This window comes from Rattus rattus, chromosome 4 (assembly GCF_011064425.1).
Source record: "Rattus rattus isolate New Zealand chromosome 4, Rrattus_CSIRO_v1, whole genome shotgun sequence".
NCBI lineage: Eukaryota > Metazoa > Chordata > Mammalia > Rodentia > Muridae > Rattus > Rattus rattus.
In genome coordinates, this window is record NC_046157.1 from 6,906,095 (window position 1) to 6,932,743 (window position 26,649).

The following is a 26,649-nucleotide window of genomic DNA, read 5'->3' on the forward strand; positions in this document are numbered from 1 at the left end:
TTTGTCTCTCAAACTACCAAACACCTAAGCATTCTATTGGTCACAAATAACAGTACACACAAGCCTTATTAGATACCTACGTTTATGTATTTATACTAAAGCTGCAGTACCTGCCTTATTTCTATAATAATAAAAATTACATTATTGGACCCGAGAACACTTAAACAGTCCTCAAAACACTGAGTGAATTGGGCCTCCTTTGTTAAGCAAAGGACCTGAAAATCCTATTTAAATTATGAACAGGCAGTCCTCATCCATGACACACATGTGATCTCTTCTCTCATTCTATACTTTGAAGAGAACTTGTTGCCCTTGAAAGACCTGGATTTGACTTTCAAAATTAACATGGCAGTTAACTAAAATCTACAAAGCTCCAGATCCAAGAGATCCAGGGATTCTGACCCCCCACCCCCAGCCTGTATTCAAGCACAAATTAATGGCACTTACTGCCCTTTATCTTATAGCTAAGAAAACTTAAGATTAAAATTGATCTAGAATTTGAATAACAGTATCTCATCTCAATGCCCAACTGAAAATTTAGTTCAACTTGTTACTGTTACATTTAAACTAATGTGACAGTCAACAAACCCCTGTCTTGCTTTTAGAGACCAACTGGCTTTTCATCAAAATGCATCCTGGAGGAATAATAAACAATACAGTGGAAGTGAAAACTACCTCATAAAAATGGTCTAAATGGAGCCTAGTTATGAAAAACATCAGCCTGCGCTTTTCTGAAGTACATTTACTCTGTTTGGCTGTCTAGAAAGACACTGTCATCATGGGCTACATAGAAGTCTGGAAAACCCACTTGAAGGCAACAGCAAAGTCCCCACCCAGGTCTGAATCCCGGCACTGTATCAAGGTAGCCTTAGCAGAACTTCTGCACATGAATCCTAAAGTAGTAAGTAGCACTTATCAAACACCTGTGTGTACTTAAATAACATCCAGTGCTAAGAAAGCACACAGTAAGCCCTGCATGTAACAGAAGCAAACCACTTGCTTTGCAAAATACCCAGAACATGTGGGAAGGAGGTTAGCTATTTAATACCTCAGCCCCAAAGAGAAACTTTCATTCCATATCTACCAACGTATTTGAGAAACACATTTAATGTTATCTTGAAGCGAGAACAGTATTGCACCAGGCACTAAATAAACTACAGGACTTTAATTACAACAGTTAAAAAGAAAACCAGCACTTCTTTGTAAAACAAGTTGCATCAGCAATTTTTCTTGCTTGTTTATTTAAACAGTTCTCAAAACATTTGAGTGAATTGGGCTTCCTTTGGTAAGCAAAGGACCTGAAAATCATATTTAAAAAATGAACAGGCAGTCTTCATCCATGACACAGGTGTGGTGATCCCTTCTCTCATTCCATACTTTGAAGCACCCAGTATTTTCATAGTCTAAAGGCTAGAAGAACAAGAGTACATTTGTGGTGGAATGTATTGTCACTTGCTGATTAGTTGAAATACCATTATCTCCTTGTAACAGCCTTAAGAAACAGCCTTTTAAAGGCATGTATCTATCTGTAGCTCTTACTCCCTGCTATATATAATACAGATTACATAAAGGCCGACAAATCCACATTAATGTAAGCATTAAGCATTAGCTGTATGGAAAGATTCTTGTTCTAATACTAGCAGCACAGAGTTACAGCGTATTTTTAACACTTAATTGCAGGTATTATCGAATATGGCAAGTTTCATGGACTCCTGAAAGAAAATTTTTATTTATTTATTTTTTACTGATAACTTAAGAATGGTTCTTGTTAAGCATTGATATTTAGAAAGAAAAGTAAAAATCAAACTTGTTTATTGTTGCTTTTTGCCATCTGGTAGCATTTTACACACAGGCTTCGATCTTCAGAATACCCTGGATTCAGTAGAAAAACCTTTTAAATGAAGTTTTGTACAATAGAAACTTCTCAGCAGTCAAAATTTGGACTGTAAAAAAATACATGCAAAACATACTTTTCTGAAAACACTTAACTTTGAACAAAGCACCGAACTACACAAATGCAGAATGAAAACAGCATTTCAACTCCACCAAAAGTAGTCATCATAAAAGGTGTAAAAGTCACCTAACTTCACTAGGCACTGTTCACTTTTTAAACAGGAGACAATAGAAAATATTGTCCACAAACAACATCCCAGCTCTATGGCAGGTCTCAGAAAGTCTTCAACTTCATGCTTTAATAGCGACCTGGAATGAAAACAAACCATGTATTAAATGGGAGGCTTTTTTATATAATCTGAAAAAAAAATCTCTCCCACAAGATTTTTTTCACTCAAGCATTAATACTAGTTTATAAATGCATAAGAGGGGTTGGGGATTTAGCTCAGTGGTAGAGCGCTTGCCTAGCAATCTCAAGGCCCTGGGTTCGGTTCCCAGCTCCGAAAAAAAAGAAAAAAATAAAATAAATAAATGCATAAGAAATAAATTCAATTTAGTAAGCATATATTTAAACCATTCATGTATCACAGATTAAACTATGGGCCGACATAACCAGTTAGATAGAATGGAACAACATGGACTTGCAAATTCTAACAACCACAGCAAATCACATTACACCAGATAAAGACCCATCAAGGTAACTTACGAGGTGAGTAGGATCTTGATCGAGAACGAGACCTGTATCCTCCACGACTGTAGTAAGGAGAAGGTGACCGCCTTCTGTAAAAAAATTAAGATTGCATCTACATCTATAGGACATTGGGCTAAGAAAGAACATAAAGCCAAACTTTTGCCAGTTCCCAAGCTAGAAGGCTCTTAATCAACCTTTAAAATGTAGTATATTAGGTCCAAATATCAAATAATCATTATAATTAAAGTATGTTTACTCTTTAAAATGCTGTTCTACAGCAAAAAACACCATTCATTCAAGCCATTTTCATGAACACTAAAAAGAAAATCCACTAATGGATAAGCTTTAGTTTTCCTGTTTTCATTTTCATGTGTAAATTAAAAACAAAAGAAAACTTAAGAGCATGTGGACTGAGCAAGCAGTCTCCATGTGATTCAAAGCTTATAAAATGCACGATCTAAAAAAATGGTGTTATCAACTAATTATCCTATAAGCTCAATTAACTTACAATTTCTATAAATCCCTTTTCATTGTCTACTGAAAACTATTTTTCCAAACTTGAAGGAATCAAATCCTGGTCAGAGAGACAGCTAACAGTGAAGGGCAATGGTTAATCTAGCAGATTCCCAGCATCTACAAGGTGGCTCTCAAAATGTGAAGCCCTCTTCTGTCCTCCAAGGATACATCATCTAAGCATGAATGTGGGAGAAATAAATACAGGCAAGATATGCAAATGAATTAATCTTTAAAAAGCCAGTTATGATAGGGCACAAGCCTTTAATGCCAGCACTTAAGAAATTTTACAACAGAAGCAGACAGAACTCTTTGAGTTCTAGGATCCTTCCTCACCTATCTCAAAACAAAATCTGTTGTACCACTTAGAGGCAGTTGTCTAAGTATCAGGCAAACATCTTTACAAGTATTCTACTTTACCCGGATTTAAAAAAAACCCTTTGGCACACCTGTAAATCTGATCTCTATCTTGAGCTGCTCTCCATCCACCTCCTCCTCCACCTCCTCCTCTGTAAAGACAGAAAAAGGAGCCAATTGTTTAGTTAGAACAATCACCACAAATAACAGACAAAACCCAGTTCTCACAGTTAACATGTTAAAGAACAGTCCCCCGTCCCACTAAACACAGCAATGATAATGGGAATGGGGAGATGCCATTTTGATAGAGGTCTGGACTTTAAATATTAGAGACTTATGCATAGAAAACACTGTATGAACAACTGTCCACTTCTTGAACATGAAAATACAAAACCAAAAGAACCCATGCATACCACACCGAAAGGAAGCCAAGAGGTGTGACCCACACTGAATTATACAAGTTTACACTAAAGCTTTAGAACTGTTTGGTGACTGATGCCATACAGACACAAAATTAAGTTTCACCTTTGTATTGGCTAAGTTTTTCTTCATCTTTAAAAAAATTAATCAGGCATTCAACTACTAAAATTTGCCCTAAATCCCAGCTATTTCTTACATTCTAAAAGCTTGGGTCTTTTTGTACTGCTTTTTGTGTGGATTGACTTCTACACAGCTTACCTGTATGATCTGCTGTAATAGTCCCGGTCATCATAACCCCGATCATATCCTCGGTCATAATAGTCCCGGCGTCGTGAACTGCCACTGTGAATGACAACATATCTTTTAGCAGCCCTCTCTTGCTAAAACTGGTCCTCATAGATAGAAAGAGAACTCAACTCAACCTAGTACCTTGGATATGATTAAACAAACGTGTCTTTGGACTTCCTGTACAAAAAACCTGAAGATATCTACTAATAGACCTCTTTAAGTATGTATGCTAACCAGAAAATATTTCTATATATTAATTTATCAGTATCAATACCATGTTTTCTTTTTTCCTTGTTACACTTTATTATTTGTAAGTGTATATCCATATGCAATGTTTTGATTTTAGGAGCACACAAATCTGACTTTGTATTAAAATTCAGCCAACAGTTGGGTACAGTGGCACACATTTCTTTAATTCTAGCACCAAAGAGGCATAGGGGAAGTTAGATTCCTGTGAGTTTGAGACCAGCCAGGATCCTTCCTTTGTTTTGTTTTACTGTTGATGTTCTGAGACAGTTTTCAGTGTAGCCCTGGCTGCCCTGAAACTCACTCTGTAGACCACATTGGCCTTGAATTCACAGATCTGCTTGCCCCTGCCTACCATGTGCTGGATTTAAAGGTTTGCAACACCACTGATATCTGACCTTAAAAAAAATTTAAAAAATAATTTGAAGCTGAGACTAGCATCTGCAATTTAACCCCTCTCCCACCTCACACATTTTAAAATACATTTAGAGGTTCTAAAGATGGATCAATGGGGGGTTGGGGATGGGGATTTAGCTCAGTGGCAGAGCGCTTGCCTAGGAAGCGCAAGGCCCTGGGTTCGGTCCCCAGCTCGAAAAAAAGAACCAAAAAAAAAAAAAAAAAAAAAAAAAAAAAGATGGATCAATGGGTAAACTGTTTGCTGCTCAAGTATGAGGTCTAAAATAGGTCAATGTAATTAAGTACCCACAAAGTCACAGCCTCATTGCAGCCAGTCAGTAAACTATAGATTCATTGAAACATCGTTTCAAATTTGAAACTGGGACCCATGATTTAGAGCAGCCCAATCTTTTTTTTCGGAGCTGGGGACCGAACCCAGGGCCTTGCGCTTCCTAGGTAAGCGCTCTACCACTGAGCTAAGTCCCCAGCCCCAGAGCAGCCCAATCTTAAGCAAAGCTTCTTTTGAAACTGGACAGTAGATTAAGTGTGTATGGAGTGTTCAACCATAAATGGGACATCAATATCAATCTATTCCCCACCCAGACTCAAACACCAGGGAAACAGGAGGAAGATTCTAAAGCTACAGATAGAGGATTACCACACTATAAGGAACCAGCTAGCTGTAGCTGCTGGCTGCTGGTGGAGAAGAGTCAGTTTTCTAGGTGTTAAGAAGCATGGTAGGCTGAGCAGGTTCCAATAGATGCACACACATTCATGAAGCATAAGGAAGTATTAGACTCAGTGTATTTTTAAAGGGGAAGAAAAAAAGAGGACAGGAGAATAGGAGGGTGTATACCTGGGGGAAGACAACATGAACAGCAGGGTTGAAAAGGAAACAATCTCCAGAAACCACATAAACCACTAAGGGAGGAAGGGTCTCCACAAAGTTGCCCCCTGAACCTTACATGTGATTGTGTATATAAACAACATCAAAGAATTTCTTTTAAAAAGGCGTCGAGAGATTGGTGGGGGTGGGGGGAATAGGGCAGGACAGAGGAAGATACCCAATCCACACATCTAGATCATTTAAGTACCCACCCATTCTCACACAAAAAAAGTTTAACTTACTAAGTGGGTCTCCCCATATAAATTCCTGGTGTTGGGGTATGGGGCCTTTTTGTTATAGAGAAATCGACCCTAATTCGACGTCCATCAAGCTCCATTCCATTGGCACGTTCTTTAGCCTTCAAAAGATAAAAAAGTTACATACATCCTGGACAATGTATCTAATTCTTATAGCTATTTTTGGCCAGGGGACCAACCCCACCCACAATTTATAATGAGTTTACAAAGTGTTTACCTAACTACAGATTTAGATGGCCTTAGCATGACTAACCTGTCTGTGATATCCTAAATGCTGAAATTATACACACATAAAGCACACTAACATCTATGAAGCCCAATTTTCAATGTCCATAAACCACCAGTTGTTGACCAGAGCCCAAATGTTCCCCCACTTCACACTCAGCTGTTGGGAATTAGAAGAAAAATTGTCACTGACATTTTATCATTCAAAATGCCTGCTATGGAAGCCAAAAGCCTCAATAAAAAAAGCTTGATTGGCTTTTCGAATTTTATCAAAAGCTTATTTCCTGGTCTCAACAATAACTGACAGACTCGTTATTAGCGATTTCTCTTTACACTAAAATGAGCATGGACTAGAGAGATGGCTCTGCAGTTCATTGTTGGCTGCTTTTCCAGAGGACGTGGAATTCAATCCCCACAGAGGCATGCTACGGTCTGTAGCTCCACTTCCAGGAGCCCCGATACCCTCTGATGGCTTCCAGAAACACTGCACACACAATGCAAAGAGATACTCATGGACATATAAATTTAGGGTCTAAAATGTAAAGTAGCACATTTCTAAACAGGTAATCACAATCTCACTTTCTATTGAGTCAGGCAAGAAATTCAAATGATGAATTCACTTATTTGCTAACAAGTACCTTTAAAGCAGAAGGGGGAAAAAAAACCCAAGCCATGATACTTCATGGCTTATGTACCAACACAGGATTACAGAAACAGCAAGTCAAATACATTAGCAGGTTAGAGCCAGACCCTTAATGAAGCTTAGGTTCTGACTCAAATCTACAGTTGTGTGCCTTAAATCTTAATTTATATACTATAAAATAGAAATTGCTTTGTCAATCACTTGGTTATCAGAACAGTTAACACAATTGGTGTTTTAAAATAAAGTGCAAAGTAAGAATTTACTTACTTCCTTGGCATCATCTACATTTTCAAAATATACAAAGGCAAATCCTCTTGACCGTCTAGACTGCTGGTCATACACAATAGACACATCAGCAATGGGGCCATACTTAGAGAACACTTCTCTTAGATCTCTTTCTGTGGTGTACAAGCTCAATCCAAACACTCCAAGACAACAGTTGGGATCAGGATTTGCCTAGAAAACAGAAATGCGAGATTTTTTAACCTGTGAAAATTTAACATAAGTCTAACTAGTATAGGAAAATGATAAATGATTAGATCAAGCACCATTGTATCTTACAAAACATTGTGTGTGCAATAACCACAAAGAAGGGGAGGAAATCCCACAAGAGAACTAAATTCAACCTTAAAACAAGGGAGGGAGAATAGGACCCCCGTTGAAGGAATCAGAGAAAGAACTGGAAGAGCTTGAAGGGGCTCGAGACCCCATATGTTAAAGACTATACATGGACTGACCCTGGACTCTGACCTCATAGGTAGCAATGAATATCCTAGTAAGAGCACCAGTGGAAGGGAAGCCCTGGGTCCTGCTAAGACTGAACCCCAGTGAACTAGACTGTCGGGGGAGGCGGCAAGGGGGAGGGTGGGAGGGAACACCCATAAGGAAGGGGGAGGGGAAGGGGATGTTTGCCCGGAAACCGGGAAAGGGAATAACACTCGAAAAATGTATATAAGAAATACTCAAGTTAATAAATAAAAAACAAACAAAAAAAAAAAACCAAAAAACAAAAAACAAGGGAGGGATATTAAACCTAACAATCTGCTTTTGGGGTTTGAAGTTCAGCTGAGTATTTATTCTAAGAAAAAATTACAATAAGCAGACGTAAATCAGAACAGCACAATCCCAAACCAAGGGATGGGGGGGCTTTTAAAGACCATTTTGTTCAGTCAGGGACTCACAACTCAGGTTGGCCAAAACTCACTACAATCTTGAATCAACAGTAAGCCACTACACAACTCAATTCCCATCAACGAAATCACAGCTCAATGAATAAAAGCCCTTGCTTTGAACCTTCTAAGCCTGACAAACCAACCCATTCAACCTTGTTCTGACTTCAATATGTACAATACACCCACCCCCAGTTATACACATATAAAATAAAGATGAGTGAAAAACAAAACTTGAGCTGGGTACAGTTATAAACACTTTTATTCCAGCACTGAGCAAGAAGTCAAGTAGATCTTTAGAGGCCAACCTGGTTAACTCTTGAATTTCAGGACATGAGAATAACATTAACACTGTGAACCCTCCTCTTAAAATGGAGCAAGAAATAAGGATGAAGCTTCATAAATTAATTCATACGCTTTTCCCTTCCTTCTGAATGTCTAGCAGCTGAAGTCAGAAAGGGGAATTACATTGTATATTAAGTGATCATAGATGAAACCCACCATAAAATATAACAAATTAAACCCCCAGATTATATTCCAGCCAAATGAGTGTCAAAAGGTTCCAGCAGTTTTACAATCTGACTTACTAGGGAAAGTACACCCCAATGCAGACACTCAGCTGTTAAAGCTCCACTGATCAGCTGGTTCAATTCAATGCTCCAAAAGAATCTTAAGAGACTGGGAGCTGCACCTCAGCGTAGTACTTCAGAAATCTTACCCGGTTCCCAACATGACGCCTTCGAGTAGACATGGGAGAATGGCTGTGGCTGTGGCGTCTGCGATAGTCTCGGCTGTAGGACCTGCTCCGGGATCGTCTATGAGAGCGAGATCGTGATCGTGACCTTGTATAATGCCTTCTAGAACTTCTTCTGGATCTAGACCTGCAAGGCAGAAGTCTTTGGAGTTATGACTAAATAACTATGACAGAAGGCCCTTTTCTCTTTCTCTCCAGCCTAGAGTGAAACGTTGGCCACAACCCACAACAAACCCACCCCTAAGAGCCTTTTAACTTTACAAAGCACTCAAAGTCACAACAAACTCCCTCAAAACATTTCTTCAATATAAAAGGAAAAATCTTCATGTTAATTAAAAATACTTAAAATTCTTTTGAAAACTAGACATGGCACAATTCTTTGGTTCGTGCACACCCTTACCTCTCTCAGGGCTATCTATTCCCTTTATTCCGTATTTCCTACTATGCCCACTAAGAATTTAGGTCATCACAATTAGTTTCTTAAAACATTCATGGGTTATGACTAGAGTATTTACCTCTGTATTATTAAACCAGAACACTTTGAGGGGTGCTGGTGCTGCAAGCAGCTCAAATTCAAAAGGTTAGGTCAGCAAAAAAATAGGGGAAACACCTGAACCCTGCCTCCAGAAGCCCAGGTTATTTCAGTCTTCTGGCCTCCATTGCTAATACCAACATATAACAGATCTTCACTAGTTTATCAATTACCCCATATCAGCAGAGTTAACAGAAGAGATTTCAAAATGGCCTTTTTTACCTAGATTCAGATCTGGATCTTGACTTTGATCTAGAACGTCTTGAATCTTCCTTGGAGCGAGACCTTGCAGGTGTGTGCCGTGCAGATTTCCCCGATCCATGAGCACTTCCACTTCGGGAAGCAGAACGGGATTCCTATACGCAGACGTCAAAAGTTTTAATTTGTATACTGTTTTGGAAATTTTAAAAACAAATAAGCTTCTGTGAGATAAATGGCCAAGGAGAGCAATCCTCTTCCAAAGATAAGAAAACATACGTGAGGGCAGGAATTGAGTATACCTGGTATAATGGTTTCATTGCTTCAACTGACATGAATCAATTGGTTCTTCCACCTTTCTGGAGTAGGGATAAGAAGTATCTAACTTCACTCCCTTAAAAGGTGTCCAAGTCAGACTGTTAAGAACTGCCCAAGGATTCTATCTGGAGAACGATACTACAGAGACTGGGAACGAACTTAACTATGAAGTTTATTCTAGCAATTCAGTAGCAACGAAAACAAATACCCTACAAAACTAATAAAATTTCAAATTAAAGTTTGTTGAATGAAGACAAAAGCAGTAAGGATAATCTTGAGTTTCAAGCTCTGAAGGTAGAAGAACTAACTAGGTTCTTGTTTTTAATGTTTGTGGGGCCCTCCAACAGAACTCAAGAACAACCAAACAGAGGAAGGCAGTAAACAGTTTCAAGAGTAGAGAAGGTAGCAAAGATAGAGTTTTATTGACTAAACTGACAAGAGCCAAGGCAGAATACAACAGGTAAATGAGAAAAAGTAGAAATGATTTGTCAAAGGCACATTCAAACCAAGAATAAAATCAAAGCTCATTGTCTAGGAGCCCAGAAGAAAAATCCTTATGATGCCTAGGCAAATATCATGTACTTGCTTTTCTGTCAAAACTCCAAAGAACCGCTAGTTAACCAACACAAATGAAGTCTCAAAAAAGCACAAAGAAATGGCTAAACAGGTAACCATTTTATAAGCCAAAGGCTTGTGTCAATTAGTAGAAAAACACAAAATAGAATGCAAGAAAAATTCTACAAAGACATTAAAAATAAAAACTAAATAGGTAGACAGTACCAACTCTCCTAGACAGCTAAGTTTACCATAACTAAACTTTTTAAGGCAAAACTAAAAGGACATGAATCTAAACAGACACTTACAAATAAAAGTAACCATAAAAGCTCTCCCTTGACAGAATGTGGCCATTCTCAAAAGGATAAAGATAGAATACAGAATAAGGGAAGCAATTTAAAACATCCCCCCCCGCCCCCGTGCTCAGGAGATAAAAGTACACGTATTTTGTATACAACATAGAAGAGAAGGGACCTCCAGTAAGACAGTTATAGATAACTAGGCCAGACAACTAGGCCCCAAATCATCTAGAAAATACCCGAGTGACGCTAAAACATAGTGTGATGTGAATGTCATAGGGTCATAGGTAGTATCACCTCTCAGACCTTCCTTAATCTCTAACTGTATATAAGAGAACAGCTGCCTTTAATACCAAGATACAGTTTAACATCCATTGCGCTGGTGGGAGACTACTCCAATTACCCAGCCCCTGAATCTCTCTATCAAATGCTCAAGCAAACACATTCAGCAAGGGGTTGGGGATTTGGCTCAGTGGTAGAGCGCTTGCCTAGCAGTAAGGCCCTGGGTTTGGTCCTCAGCTCCAAAAAAAAGAATAGGGAAAAAAAAAAAAAAAAAACACATTCAGCAAGACAATTTACCTCACTCTCTCAGATTAAAAAATACTGAGAGTAGCTTTCTCCATCTTTACTATAGGAAAAAAAGCTAATCAAAATGCTTTCTATTTCAATCCTGTAAGAACATAATATACTGCCACATAGCATAAAACAAAAGGCAAACTTGACTAACAGAAATTTGCCTAGGAATAAAGGGGTAAAAAATAAAAAGTCCCTCTCTCAGACTTGCTGCTGTTTGTTTGCTTAAAGGAGAAAAAAATTTCCAGTATGAAAACTAGCCATACTAAGGTTTCTCTTAAAACTCTAATAAGCTAAAGGGGTCTAAACAGATGGTTTACAATGATCCTCCCAAGGCTCCATTCAGTCTCCCTATCTAATAGCTATCTATATCACAGATGTACTTTTTGAGCAACTATTTCTTAGATCAAAAATGAGGGGAAGTAAGCACCAGAATACAAGATTTCACTTGTCTGTGCATATTGCCACCTTGTTGGACTAAGGACAAGAAAACCCCAAAAAACAAAAAACCAAACTTTTAAACTTTCCCATCAGAGTCTAAAGATGTTAAATCCTTCCAGTTATGCCGAGCACCTTTAATTGGTGTAAAAAATATAAAGATTTTTGTGAAGAAACAAGACTCTGATTAGCTAAATCCAAAGCTCTATGGTAATCGTAAACCTTAAAGCACAAACAACTCTATAAAACCAGCCAGGAAAACCCTTTATACATAATACTTAAATTCAACGTCATGAGAAAGCTATATATATATATATATATATATATATATATATATATATATAAAAAACAAACAAAACCCAAAAAAAACAAAAACTGTGAAGAATTACTCTCTAGAGAGCCAATGTTGAAAGGAAAGAGACCATGAACATAAAGCATAACTAAAACAATGCCAGAAATTTCCAGGAAAAAAAAAGTTCTCATATGAATCTTAGCCATCATTTTAACTAGTGCACAACCTATCAGGAACAGGTCAAGTTTAAGACAAAATCTCAAGCAGCGTGTAGCTCTCAGAGATTAGCAGTTCAGAATCCAAAGCCCTAGATACAGCTTCTAGTTTGTTAGTCATGCTAGTCCTATGCTAGTTAACTTCACAAACTTAGTATTAGAAGTTAAATATTTTCTATGATTTCTTTGCAAAGTAATCTTCCCTGATTGCAAACCCTATTTCAGCCCTGATTTTAATTCAGTTTTCCCTGTGAACAGGACTTAAATGCATCATTCCCAATGGTCTGTAGGAGACACAAGATCCAAAAAAGAAATTAAAAAACAGATGGGAAAATGAATACGCTAACATTATTTTCACTTTAAGTGTATTCAACTTGGGCTATGGAGTAAAATTCCAAATCCACATAAATTTGTGTAAATAAAAAGTTAAACCACTAAATAAGTTTTACAAAGCAACAAACTGTCTCCTATAAGTGAGTGTTGTGTTCTCTTTGCAAGATACAGAGATAATATAAAAATAACTGACAAGGTACACAACATGCATCCTCCACACCATTTAAGTCATTTTTTCCAATAGCTCTAAATACCTGACAACACTCGGAAAAAAAATTAAAGTTGATATAGCTTTAAGATGATAACTGTTAATATTCTGCATGGTGAAGACAACTATTGGTAGTTTGCAGGTTATGTGTGCTTGGTGTTAGCGTTATGCTAATCATCTAACTATATAATCAATCAAAATATAGAATGACAGGAACTTTTTACTTTTTCAGTTGGAGTAGCACACTAGAAGAAAATGTTTACTATAGGATCATTATAATAAACCAAGGATAAGAGAAAAAGGCACAAAGTACCAGCTCTATCATAGTTTTTGAATCAGCTCTCATTTCACTTGTATGATCCATTTCTTTTAAGGGAAGCTACTATATACTTCAGCAAAAACCCTAATTCAGTTGGAACAGGCGTTAAACTGAAACAATGTAAAGAATCATCCTTATTTGGCATACGTAGATCTCAACATTGGACTTAAGTAGTTGTAGCTTTCCACAAATATGTGAAAGTCTAATGGTTTCCTCACGATAGAAGCAATTATAGTGGATGCTTTGCTTACATTTGGGGGATTTAGTCCCATTATCACCCTGGTAACAAACCTCAATTTTTCCAGTAGAAAATATTCTACTATACACTATCAGTGCATTTTGAGAGTCCAAAGGGCATTAAAGTAAGAGACCACCAGTTCCAACTCACTCATGCCCCAGAACCAGTAGAGTTTAATAGATGAAAAGCCTAAGGCAAAACAGAAGGCCAATTACCCAGGATGGATAGCACACTGCTGCAGCCTATTTGACTAAAAATAGTTATTGTTAAAGAATTGCATTTCCATCATTTGACTAAGCAGTTAAAATTAGAATTATTACCTAATTTAAACGATTCCCTTGGAAGTCACTTCTTTACCCTGTATATACTTTCTTCTATTAAACAAATAATGCATGCATGTTTAGCAAAATATACAGGGACACATAAACAGACTAGTAATTACTTAGCGTAGTGCTTTCTGATTCCAGATTACTTCTTATCTTAACTTCATTTTTATTTCTTTTCTTCATTCTTCCGTTTCAAATTCTGACTTCTTTCATCTTCCCCACTTCACACAAATTGCTCAATATTCTACAAGTGGGACTTCTGGTCTGATAATTAGCATGCATTCTTTCTTTTATTTTTTCAAATTTCAGCTTCACTTATTCCTGAGCTTCAAATACTCATTTATAAAACTTGTCAAATGACGACTTCCGCATTTTCCTTCTTCAACATTAACCTTAATAGAAAAAGAACAGGATGAAGAATATTTTAAAACTCCAGGATAAAATCCAGTGCCAAAACTGAAACTAGAAAAAAAAATCCCTTTTTGTAGTTTTGGATTAAAAAAAAAAAAACAAAAAACTAGATATGCAGCTCAAAAAACTGAAACTACATAGTTTCCTGTTGTTAAATTGTAATAATTTGTTTATTCCAAATAAATTTATCATGCTTAACATGAATGTGAAGTGCGTCACTGAACATTTACTGTTCATTTAACATTTTTACAAACTGTAATCACATCTCACACTTCTTATTGTATTAAAGAGAAAATACTAAGTGCCCAAAGCACATCTCTAGTCAAAAAATGACACATTTCCGTACAAAAGTGCAAGAAAAGAAGCATGGACAACTCATCTGCATAATAATGACAAAGGCTGGGGTTGAGGAGATTTACAATATTGTGACTTGTCTAGATAAGGAAATGTATTTAATGCCACATTACTGTGTATTTAAAAACAGCATTGTTAGACAATGTCAGCAAACCTGACTATTTGGATCTGTTCAACCCACCCTTGGGAAACCTGCATTAGCGAAACTGTACCCTAAGAGTAGTTTAATTACTAAATTTAAAACTAAAATCCTGATACTAAATAAAGTTAATCAACTATTACATGCCAACGACTATAAAGAAAAACAGCAAGCTCAATTCCAACAGTGGTTATGCCCAAAGAATTCTGTAAGTTTTCCCCTCTATTAACAAAACATTAGTCTTCTGGATGTCCAAAGGAGAGATGATACTTGAAAGGATGGTTGAGAAAATTACAGTTAACCTCAAATTATTAAAAAGGCCCGCTTTAGCATATTATTGAATTTTAATACAATCTGGGACACTAAGCAAAATACTGTCCATGTAAACCAGCCTAATTCCCCTTATTACCCTGTTAAATATTTCTGCATGCTTACTATTTCCTCCTGTATTCTCTTTTGGTAAAAATGAAATTTCTCAAAAAAAAAAAAAGGGGGGGGACGACAAGTCTTTATTTTTGTATAGGCAACCATGACTATAGTAGATAGTATCTTTTCTAAGAAAAAGCTTATTGATTATCATTTAATCTGGAAACATTTTAATGGCTTTTATTTAAGGGAGTCACAATAATTCATTTCCTTGTAACATCCATCACTAAAATGCAATGGGAAATATTTACTGGAAGCACGAATGTAATCATGGAATCAGAATGCCCAAGCACGTCCTTAGTGCCTGGTCTCCCTAAAGGCTATTTATGTACATGTACAGGGCTTAGATTCAGAAAACATTAAAGCTCTATGTGCCGTGACTTCTCAACATTGAGGCCATTTGGCATTGCCTCATTACCACCTTCCAAGTCTTCCTTCTCTTATACTCAAAAGAACAAAATCACTGCTAAACAATATTTGCATTTAGAATTATTTGAACTTAGCTAAGCTGAAGCAGCCACTTCATAAAACCACAAGTTCAACTACTGGGCTAACATACATACATTTGGTTGAAAAAGAATCCATCCTACTTAGAACACTTTACTTGGGGGAGTAGTTTAATAATAAAATGAGATGAACAAAGAAAAACTCCACCTTGCTACAGAAAGAAAAGATCAGCACAGAAATGAATAAAGGGCTTTTTTTTTTTGAGTCAGTGTCTCATGTAGCCCAGAATGGCTTCAAAGTCATTATATAGCTTTGCATGACCTGATCCTTCTGCCTCCACCCCCCAAATGGGGTAATAGAGGCAGTATTTTCTACTTTTATTCTGCAAGTATTAGAAAGATGGAGGAGAAAAATCCCCAAATGTTTAAGTAGTTTCTTTAAAAGAAAAAAAAAAAAAAAAAAAAGAGGGAGACCTGACACACCTATACTAGCTATAAAGTATGATTTTTATAAACGTGTAAAAATACCAAAACCTTAAACTTATGTTGATAACAATCATTCCCTCAAAAGCACATATATAAATCTTTTTGGTTAGAAAGTTCTTATCCACTATCTAAGCACAAAAATTTTAATGCAGAAGAGGGCCCCACCCAAAAACACATGAAAATCTATGCCAATAAGTAACCTAAAAATAGCCCCCAAAACCCAATTCAAAGCAATGATTTGGGGATTATAATTTGTTAGTCAATTTTTACTGAAACTTAAACAACGAAAACACCTAATTCTATGGCCCACATCCTACAATAATAAATAACCTACGTAAAAGTACTAATTTCTAAAATAATCACCATTAAAAATCACTTATTAGAAAACAAATACTTCATATAAATACTAATCAATACAATGCTGGACACATACACCATAGCCCTCATCAATGACTTGGCCAAATTATAAACTCAAGGTTAAAAGTATTTATCTTTAGCTTATAGGTTTGTGGTTTTACTGAAAAGGAGAACATCTGTACAAACGACAAATTTCTCTTCGAGTTTTCAACAAAACCAGCAGTACTTACCTTGTAAAATCATTTTAACTTCACCTTGAAAGTATCACTTTCTATTTTGACAATAGTCACATTAACAAGCATTCTTAAGCCAAAGAAAACAATTTTACAGTTTCAAGAGACTTATACCTGTCTAGTCATCGATGAAAAAAGTATGCAATTTCCTTAGGCTTGCCATTAATTCAACCCTTTCTTTGTTAACAAAAACTATGTGAAGACTACTATTACTTTAGAAATAAATGGTTTAGTTTTAAAAGTGAGAATTTAGAATTAGGGGATAAAACCAAGGAATACCAAAGGCATCACAGGATAGAGAAAAATTGCAGAATCTGAAAGCAATTTGATAGGGTGGTATCCAGAAGCTAATCCTTGATTCAGATGGCTTATGTTCCAAAATACTATGTTTCTAAGTAAACAGCGACTATCCTACCAGAATATTCGCTAATTCCGAACTTCTTTAACCTCTTGGCACTATAGTCATAAAATAGCCTAACCAAAAAAAATTTTAATTATCTAGCTTGTACAATCCTTAGTTTCTGGGTTCTAAGGGCAAAGACTCACCTGTATAACCTCAAAGAAGTTAGAATTTTAAGCTAAGTGGATGATCAAAATGCATAAAAGCCTCACAACTTATACTGGAACTATTACTAGGTTTTCAAATATTAACACCAATATACTTTACACTTTTAAAGAGTGGTAGTGGTTTTCCTTCAAAGAAAAGGTGCTTTACAAAATGAATAACTTTTGAAAAGTACTAGAAGAGATTTTATCGCACCAACTTTAAAATGTTAAAAACCAATAAATCCTACAGATAGCAAAGAAATGAGAACATACAGCAACAGAGCTAAATGCTAACATCCATCCAATAAATGTTGTGACCAAGCCAAACACTATTCCACACACTCAATTATAATCTGCATAGGAAACAACTTTGAAAGCATAAAGGGTTTGAGGGAATCCAGAAGTGTGGGAGTGTCCACAGGAAGAGAAATAGTCATGTACATTAACTCCAAGTTTAAGGATCTAGAAGTCAATGAAACTCATTTTCAGGTTCCAAAGATGGGTGGTTATACCAGGCATATCCAAGACTATTACTTTGAACATGATTTTTTTTACACTTATAAGAGGTGAGCCAATCAGATCTGGCCATGTTACTTTGCATTTACTGCTGTGACTGGTAAAATCCAAGGGGGGCTTGAACTACTTTGTATTATGTTTGAGTGTGAGCCTTCATGGCAGGCAAGCATTCTGAGTTACACAACCAGTCCTTAAACTACCCCTTTATTCCTTTAGAGGAAAATGTTTAGTCTTGCTAAATAATTTACCCGGGTATCTTGAACTCTGGATCCTATCCAGGATAGTAGCAAACCTGCAACACTCTGCCCTGCTTACCACCCTAAAGTATTTTTAAGCCTTGCCTCTAAACTTTGTTTTGGCAAGCCTTCTTGAAAAGTTCAGCTAAAAAATGTTTCAGTTATCCACTCATCCTAAGATCCCAATTGAAAAGCCAAAAAAAAAAAAAAAAAAAAAAGTAATTATAGAGCTGGAGCATTGGCTCAGCAGTTAAGAGCACCTACTGCTTTTTAAGAGAACCCCATTTTGTGCCCCAGCACATGTATCAGGTAGCTCAAAATTTGTACACATGGGCCAAGTGGAGGGGGTGGGGAGCTCGTACACATACATTTAAAAAAAAAAAGTTTATCTTTGCCCAAGGGGTTAATGACACATGTCTTTAATCCCAGCACTCAGAAGTCACAGGCAGGAGAAGCTCATGAGTTTGACAGGCAGAGCTACACAGTCTCTAAAAAACAAACAGACCAAGAAAAACAAATAAATAAAAACTGAGGTTTAAGTATTGCACAACTTTCGAGTTAGAAATAAATCAGAAAGTCGATTTTTAATACTTTTCTCTCCAACTAAGTAGTCAGGTTAGCAGGATGTGGCGATTCACACTTTAAACCACAGCATTAGGGAGGCAGCAGCAGGCAGATGCCTGAGGTTAATACTAACCCAGTCTACAAAAGTCAAGTTCCAAGACAGTCAGGGACATGAGTAACCCTACCTCAAATAAATATTAAAAAAATCACCAGAAAGTGCATCTTACTAGTAGAAATAAAAACCCTCAGATTAACAGGAGTAACAATTCCTCAGTTCTTTGAAAATGGTACCCACTTTCATTCAATTGCTTTTTTTCCTTGAGTAATGTGTACCACACCTAATACAATGAAAATTTTCCACGGGTGTGATGATGCATACCTATTTAGTTTCAAAACAACAAAAAACTATTTGCTTTTAATTCTAAACAGACTAATTTCAACTTTGGGAGGCAGGATCAACATCAACGTGTGGGCTACAGAAGTTCAAGCAAAACAAATGTAAAAGTTTGGGATGTAGTTTAGTAGTACAGGCTTGCCCATCACTGAGACTAGGTTCCATCTCCATTATCAGAAAAACAAAATTCTGTCCCACCCCCATCGGTTTCTTTTCTTAGGAAAGGCTAAAATGATAAGGCTCAAACTGGTGACACTGAACTTTAGATTATTAAATTATCTTAGGATAAGGAACTCATCTCGGTATTTAAAAATCAGATCTGTTCAAATTACTTTTTTTTTTTGGTTCCAAGTTCACTATGGAAGAGTCCCAGAATACTTTCTAACAAACAAAGGCCTTTTAGAGTTTACTAATAAAAAAAAAGTGACCAAAAGGTAAACTATGATCTAGTGGTTGAGTTCCTGTGAGCTTTTTGTGAAAACAGAAGGAGCAAAACAAACATTCTTATGACGATGCTTCTAAGCAGTTTTCACACTGCAATTACTCGTTCACTGAGCCCTGTACTTCCGCATCTTCACGTGACAGTTTTTTAATCTAATACTCTACAGTCACGCCACATGCGCTTTGTTAAGCTTTGGTACTGGGTCTAACCCAGGCCCGTTATATACAATCTAATCAACCTCCATCGATTTTCACCCTCTGGGAGGTGGAAACCTGAGAATTAAAATCACGTCGATTTCAGAGTTTAATAGCGCCATAAATCGTCGCCACGGGTTTCTCCTTTACAGGGGAGGGAGAATCCATACAAAAACGCCTAATGACCTTGAGTTCTAGTTCAGTAAGATCTCAACAATGAGAGAAACGCTGCAGCACAAAGCTCTCCAGCTAACGGGCCCCCAATTTCCCTCAGCTGCTTCTGTCTCCAGATGTTCCAAGAGCACCCTAGACCTGTCCCTTCCCGGGACAAGGCGGCCCTCCACTAACCGAATTCACCAGCCTCCTTGGGCTCCGGGTCACACGTGGCCTTTCTCCGCTTCACCCTGGAGCCCGGGAGAGGCGGCAAAGCCTGGCTGCAGGAAGCGGCGACGGCTCCGCCATTTTGTGCCTCTGGCAGCTCGCCCGGCCCGCGAGCCCAAGATGGCTGCGGCGCGGCTTCGCAGGAGAGCAACGGCGAAATAAGATACCGTTCCCATCCCCCACGCCGAGGGACGCCGCGGCCATTTTTAATCTCCCCCCACTCCGTAATGGGGGGGAAAAAACGGTCGTGGCGGGTACGAGGCACGTATCCCACCGGAGGCCTCCCTCGGACCAGAGGCGTCGTCCTCCAGGCCCTTCGGCGCCCCGGCTCCCTCCTGACGTCAGGCTCCCGACAGCCGGGCGGAGTGGGCCCAGAGGCCTAGAAGGAGAAGCAGGGTGGGACCGCGGCGCCCGCGCACCCCCGCGCTTACCCGCTCGCCGTAGTTCTGCTCGCCGCTGTCGCTCATGACTCCGGGTTGCTGTCACCGCTGCTGGCCTTTACTGAAGCTGTCAAGCTCCCGCCTTCCTGACAGAGGCTCCGCCGCAGCCTCGCGCGACGCCACGCTAAGAGAGTAGTCCAAAGCCGACTCGCTCCGCACCACCTCCGCACCGGTCTAACGCTACCGGATGTGACGCCACGCTCTTTAACTTGGTCCCACCCACTCCCCCGAAGGCGCGCTTTCCTGGCTCCGCCTACTTCACCAAGCCTCCGAACCGCTTTCTCCTGCAGAGGCGCTTCCCAAGCCGGACGTGACGTCTACCTTACCTCCCTGAGCTGACCCGCCCCTAGTACCGGGCCACAGCGTGGCGGGAAAGTGTGTTCCTGCCTTTGGGCGTGTGTAGTGATCTCTTTGGGACACCGTGATGTCGATAGCCTTGCCACAGTCGCTTCTGGAACCTTCTAGGGGACCGTCCTGGGTGCGAGAAGGGAAGAGATGGTTGCACTTTTCTCCATGCCTTTGTTCTGCCTTACTAGTTTCCTCTCCTTTTGTTCTTTCTCTTGATGTAGGAGAGAACACAGCCACACACTGGATCCTCACCTCCCATTTATCTAGACTTAATTCTAGATCTTTCCTTCCTAAATAAAACCTTCATTTAAAACCTGTCAAATTTAAACCGGGCATCGTGGTGCATGCCTTTAATCCCAGCATGAAGGAGGCAGAGACAAGTAGATCTCTCAGTTTGAGGACAGCTTGGTTTACACAGAGAAACCCCCGGCCCAAAACAAACAAAAATTGACACAAAGCCTCATTGTTGCCTGGGTTGACCTTGAACCCACCATGTAGCCTAGGCTGATGTTAGGAAAGCATTAGCTCTTCTGGGTCAGCCTCCCAGATCCTGGGATTACAGTTATAAACCATCGATCCTGACTTTGATCTACTATAGTTCACTATGGCCTCACATGGTAATGCAAGCCATTAAGGCTCTGAGTGATACCTTGTCTCAAACACACACACACACACACACACACACACACACACACACACACACACACACACCAAGTAAATAAATGTTTAAAAAAAAAAAAACTAGAGAGGGAGAAGACAGAACACTTCATAATCTCAGCCTAGTACATTAAGGGTTGATTACTTTATGCGTCAGGCTAGCCCCGGAAAGTGTTTTCCTAGGTGTCTATATATTGTCACCCACTCCTGCTACTGCTACATTTTCTTTGAGAAAGGCAGGTAATATCAAAACCCCATCTGAGTGGAACAGGCAGGAGGACATATCAGGCTCTTACAGAAGTGGTATTTAGTTTAACAGAAAATTATAGAAAGTGAGTTTTTAGTTTCAGACCCCAGGGCAAGGGACTGAAGTGCATATTTTACATATCAAAGTAGACCTAGCCTCCAGGTTCTCCCAGCATCCCCCAGTCCCTAACTGGCATACCATGAACTTTTCTCTGAGAAATCACAGTTTCTCTCTTTCCCCATCCTCATGGCGACTCCCCTGGCCTCAATCCTTGGGAGATCTATTGGGAGCAGCTTCCCAATAAACCTGCCTTTAATATAATCTAGTCTGGGGCTGGAGAGATAGCTCAGCAGTTAAAAGGACTGAGTGTGCTTCCAGAGGTCCTGAGTTTGTAGAACTAGAGTTTTAAAAAGGTTACTCATTGTCAGAGTCCGGATGTGCAGGGCCGAACATGCCTGAGGGAGAGCCAGAGATAGGACTTGCCAGACCAGCTACCAGCCCCAAGGACACTGACCATCCGTAGCCACCCCCTCCCCTTCCTTCACTCCCCAGAAGTGAGTCATCCCCGAGTGAGATGAGCCACCCTACCCGCGCTGCTGAGCTGCTAGATAGCATGTACTCCTTGCTGATGTAATTTCGCGCCGAAAGTAACTGTGCACCATTTGAAATGACCAATCACAAGCACAAGGCCCTGGGTTCGGTCCCCAGCTCCGGAAAAAAAAAAAAAAAAGAAAAAAGAAAATGAAATTACCAATCATGTGTAACCTCGAGAATGCTCCTAACCTCCCCTATATAAACCCCCGAGTTTGGAAGCTCGGGGTCGATTCCTCTGTCTCCTGTGTGAGATACGTATTGACCCGGGATCCCGCTAATAGGGATCTCGTTAATAAAAGCTACCTCTTGCTGTTACATCAAGACCGGCTACTCGTGATTCCTGGGGGCACCCCACCCCGCGATCGGAGCGAGAGACGCGGCTCCCCGTTTAGGGGTACGCTCTTTCAAGTTCAAATCCCAGCAACCACACGGTGCCTCACACCATCTGTAATGGGATCTGATATCCTCTTCTGGTGTGTCTGAACACAACTACAGTGTACTCATGTAAAGAAATAAAATCATATATATATATGGTTGAATTGGCTCATTTCACCAGCAGAGAAATATCCAGTGGGTATGGTGGCACAAACTTATAGGTCAGCATTTGGGAGACAGGCAGGTTGAGTGTCATGGTAGCCTGACAGGACCCAGCTTCGTTTCTTTCCCCGTCTTTCTTTTTTAGAGCTTTGATCTCCTTTTCATTACTAGGGGCATGAATTCCTACTGTTTTTATGTGTGTCGAGAGTGTGTGCGCATGAATTTGGAGTGCTCTTCCTCATTAGCCATCTACCTAGTGTTGTGCTTTATAAAAAAGAACGAAGGAGGGGTTGGGGATTTAGCTCAGTGGTAGAGCGCTTGCCTAGGGAAGCGCAAGGCCCTGGGTTCGGGTCCCCAGCTCCAAAAAAAAAGAACCAAAAAAAAAAAAAAAAAAAAAAAAAGAATGAATGAATCAAAAATATGTTTGGTAGAGGCACGGTATGGGGAAGTGGGGGAGGTGCCTCTGGGGGCCCACGCTAAGGCATCCTTTCCCCCTAAGGGACCAGTCACAGGACAGCATAGTATAGAATAGAGTTTATTCAGGGCATGGGAAGGGGAGTTGAGGAGGGAGTAAAGAGAGAGAGAGAGAGAGAGAGAGAGAGAGAGAGAGAGAGAGAGAGAGAGAGGAGAGAGAGTGGGGGGAACATGTGGAGAGAGAGCAGGGAGGAGAATGGGGAGAGAAGGGACAGGTAGGGTGAGAGTAAGAGATTAAGAGGATAAGAGAGTAAGAGGGAGGCGGGGGCAAGCAGCCCCTTTTATAGTGAGTCGGGCACACCTGGTTGTTGCTGGGTGACTGTGGGGCACAGCCTAGAAGGAATGCTAACGCCTAGTTTTTTGTTTGGTGTTTTTTCAAGACGGGGTTGTCTGGAAATCTCCAAGTGCTGGAAGTAAAGGCTCACGCCGGCAGTGCCAGGCCTTTGTGCTTTCTTTAATCCACAGGCACTGTATGCACATTGTAAACATGTAAACAAGCAGGCAAAACACTCATACACAGACAAATATTAAAAAATAAATAAACAAGCATATGTATGCAACAACTATTTTGTGGAGTTTATCCTTGCTGGGACAAAATACCTTACAAAGGCAACATAAGGAAGGCAAGGTAACTGTGTGGTGGCTCAAGTTCAAAGGTGAACAACACCAAGGTGTGAGAGTCATGGTGGCAGGAGCTGAAGAGGCCTGGTCACGTTTCCTTGTTACCAGGAAGCTGAGAGATAAACACTCAGGTCATTTTCTGGGCCCGAGCACTTGGATTTAGAGCTGGTCTTTCCACTTTAACTCAATGCAGAAACTTCTCCCAGCTGTGCAGACACTTGACTGCAGGGAGATTCTAAGTCCCAAGTTGACAATCAAAGGGTCATTACAATAACTACCTTCTCTTTTCCCAACTCTAGTCTTGCCTCTAGATTGCATGCCATACAATCAGGTGGTGAGGGAAGCTGCCTTCTTTTGCAAGAATAAGCAGGCAGGAACGAGGATTATCAGTTGGTGAGCCCAGAGGAAGAGCAAGGGCTTGGTCTGCCATCTGCTTTGTGTTGCGTTTTATAAAAAAGAAAGAAAGAATCAGAAATATGTTTGGTAGAGGTGCAGTACGGTGAGATGGAAGGGGTGCCTCTGGGGGCCCATGCTGAGGTATCCCTTCCCTCTGAGGTACCAGTCACAGGACGACAGCTATAGCAGGGGAGTTGAAGGAGTAGAAACAGAGAAAGGTGGTGGGGCAGAGAGAAGAGGAGTAGAGGCCGGGCCATGAACAGGTAGAGGGAGGGTGGGGAGAGGAATGGGAAGAAAAGGGACAGAGAGGGAAGAAGGTAAGAGAGAGAGGAGGAGGCAAACAGCCCCTTTTAGAGTGAGTCAGGCATACCTGGCTGTTGCCAGGTAACTATGGGGCACAGCCTAGAAGGAATGCTAACATTCCTCTATTTGGTTTAATTAAAAAGGGTGAAACTAGAAAGAGGTGATGGTGAAGGAAGAATAGGGTCATTGTGATCTTCAGCTACTTCCTGCTGACTTGGGGGCAGTGTGTCTCTGGGAACCTAAGAAAATTGGTGGGGGTTGGGGATTTAGCTCAGCGGTAGAGCGCTTGCCTAGCTAGCACAAGGCCCTGGGTTCAGTCCCCAGCTCTGAAAAAAAAAAAAAAAAAAAAAAAAAAAAAAAGAAAAGAAAAGAAAAGAAATTGGTATGGGGCATGTTGGTCCACTCTTAGGAGAGTTGGCTGTTTTCTTGCTGTCCAGGGTCTGTGGAACCATCTGTGGACAGACAGGAAGGAGCAGGTCCCGTAGGAGTGTCTGTGAAACGATTGGAGCACCTATGGGTTGCTTCTCTAGAGCTGTCCTGGACGTAGATTTTGAGTAAATGCCTGGACTTAACAAGATGCGCGCGCGCGCGCACACACACACACACACACACACACACACACACACACACACACTACTTTTCTACAAATAGAGAAGAAAGCTCGGTCTTAGCGCCATCTTCTTTGAGACTCCCGCCATGAGAGCCGAAGGGGCGGAAGAAGAGAATGCATGGCTGAGGCGCAAGAGAAGAAAAAGATGAGCAGAGGTCCGAGTAAACCATCTTGTGCACCCACGAAGCCTGCGGGAGCAGAAGTAAGGGATGCTGGAGGCCGGAACGCCGGAACAAGTAGTTGGACTGTATGCTGCTGTCGGTAATAAGTCTCAGTAGACCCGGAATGTCACCTCGCCGAGATCAGCTGGGAAAATGACTACCTTCCTCACAACCAAAACAGTCTCGCTGGCCCTCTGCCCTGGACCTTTGGCATTCTGGACTAGTTCTGTTCTCTCTTGTGGCCAAGTGTAACTCGTGTACAAAAAACCCTCTTACTGTCAGCTGAAGAATAAAAAAAAAAAACAAAAAAAAAACAAAAAAAACAAAGACAAAAACAAAAAAAAACCAGAAACAAATAGAGAAGAAAACTAAGTACATTTGGGAGAAATTTTTTTCCTTAGGTGTACCTCTGAAACCCTTAGGTCTTGGTGGCTGGGGTGAGGGGAGTCCCAATCCCAGGGCACAGGGGGGGGGAATCCCGCCCTCTGGAATAGGTAGCAAGTGGGAACTAAGGTTATTGATTGACAGGTCTACTTATCTGGGTGGAGTCTATTTGGTCCATGAGAGGGAGATCTGAGTGGTTGCCTGTAGCTTATAAGTTTACAAAAGATATAAATTTATTAATAACACTCTTTCAGATGAGCTTAAGGAAGGAAAAAAACCTTTTGTGGAGCAGAAGGAGCAAGAAGGGCTTTTTCCTTCTGTCTAGGAGACTGAATATACTACATCTGAAAGACAATTAAAGGAAACTCAGAAATGTGACTACTTTGTGAATGTGATAGTTAATCATATAGTTTAGCACGGGAAGTCCATTGTCAAAAGACAACCAAAGTAAACTTATATTTGAACATGATAGCTTATAGTGTAGATTTATCGCGAGAAGCACTTTAAGTCTAGAGTTAGAAGACAACCAAAGAAAATTAAAATTTGAACTTGTGATTGTACAGTTGGATTGTATGGTGGCATGTTTTATTAGAGTTATGATAATACTGATATAACATTATACCAATTAATGTTAGGACAGTGGCATAGCAAGGAGAGGAAATATGAAGCATTTAGTCACTGGAAACTGAGTTTAGATGAGGAGGTAACAAAAGGTTACATCTGTAAAAGCTACATATGAACTTGCCTCCTATATCGTGAAGTCTATGAGGAAGGCAAGCCTGTCTTTTTGATAAGAAATCTGGCATTCTTAGCTAGTTAACAACTTGACTAATGATAGCAAATCAGGAGGACTACCTTGAGGTAAGGAGCTAGGTCTGTCAAGCTATAGTTAGCTTAGCTGTCAATGTAGTCAGAAACCTGGGAAGAGTAAATTATAATCTACGAGTCATGTATTACTTAAAATGGCAGAGGTTGGGCTATAGTCCCCTACCTAAACAGTGCCCAGGCCCCTGTGGTCTCCATGGCAACTTGGGCAGAGTCATTCTGGCCGTCAGACCCATAACTGCTTCTTGTGGAGTAGTTATGTATGAAATAAGAAATGACCCACAGGGGTTGGGATTTAGCTCAGTGGTAGAGCGCTTGCCTAGGAAGCGCAAGGCCCTGGGTTCG

At 39.9% G+C, this 26,649-nt stretch overlaps 1 protein-coding gene across 3 annotated transcripts; it reads right to left on the minus strand.

Moving 5' to 3' along the window:
• Positions 1-1,089: 1,089 nt before the first annotated feature.
• Tra2b (transformer 2 beta homolog) lies at positions 1,090-20,342 on the minus strand. 3 transcript variants are annotated; one of them, XM_032900011.1, is made up of 10 exons: positions 20,139-20,341; positions 13,699-13,974; positions 9,493-9,626; positions 8,703-8,865; positions 7,083-7,271; positions 5,933-6,048; positions 4,133-4,216; positions 3,547-3,606; positions 2,600-2,673; positions 1,090-2,202 (listed from the first exon to the last, which is right to left on the minus strand). In XM_032900011.1, the coding sequence occupies exons 4-10, from the start codon at positions 8,733-8,735 to the stop codon at positions 2,192-2,194; spliced, it is 567 nt and encodes a 188-aa protein (XP_032755902.1). In that variant the 5' UTR covers positions 8,736-8,865; positions 9,493-9,626; positions 13,699-13,974; positions 20,139-20,341; the 3' UTR covers positions 1,090-2,191. The 3 variants fall into 3 exon arrangements, with proteins under 3 accessions (XP_032755902.1, XP_032755901.1, XP_032755900.1); XM_032900010.1 differs by lacking the exon at positions 13,699-13,974 and having other exon boundaries at positions 2,600-2,670; positions 20,139-20,342; XM_032900009.1 differs by lacking the exon at positions 13,699-13,974.
• Between the last annotated feature and the right edge of the window lie 6,307 nt (positions 20,343-26,649).

Bases quoted from the DNA above. Each gene is read 5' to 3' on its own strand.
- Tra2b (XM_032900009.1), bottom strand. From the start codon at position 20,174: ATGAGCGACAGCGGCGAGCAGAACTACGGCGAGCGG. The intron at 6,049-7,082 runs GTAAGTAAATTC...TATCTTTTGAAG, and splicing joins ATGTAGATGATGCCAAGGAA to GCTAAAGAACGTGCCAATGG. The intron at 3,607-4,132 runs GTAAGCTGTGTA...CTGTCTTTACAG, and splicing joins TATTACAGCAGATCATACAG to AGGAGGAGGTGGAGGAGGAG.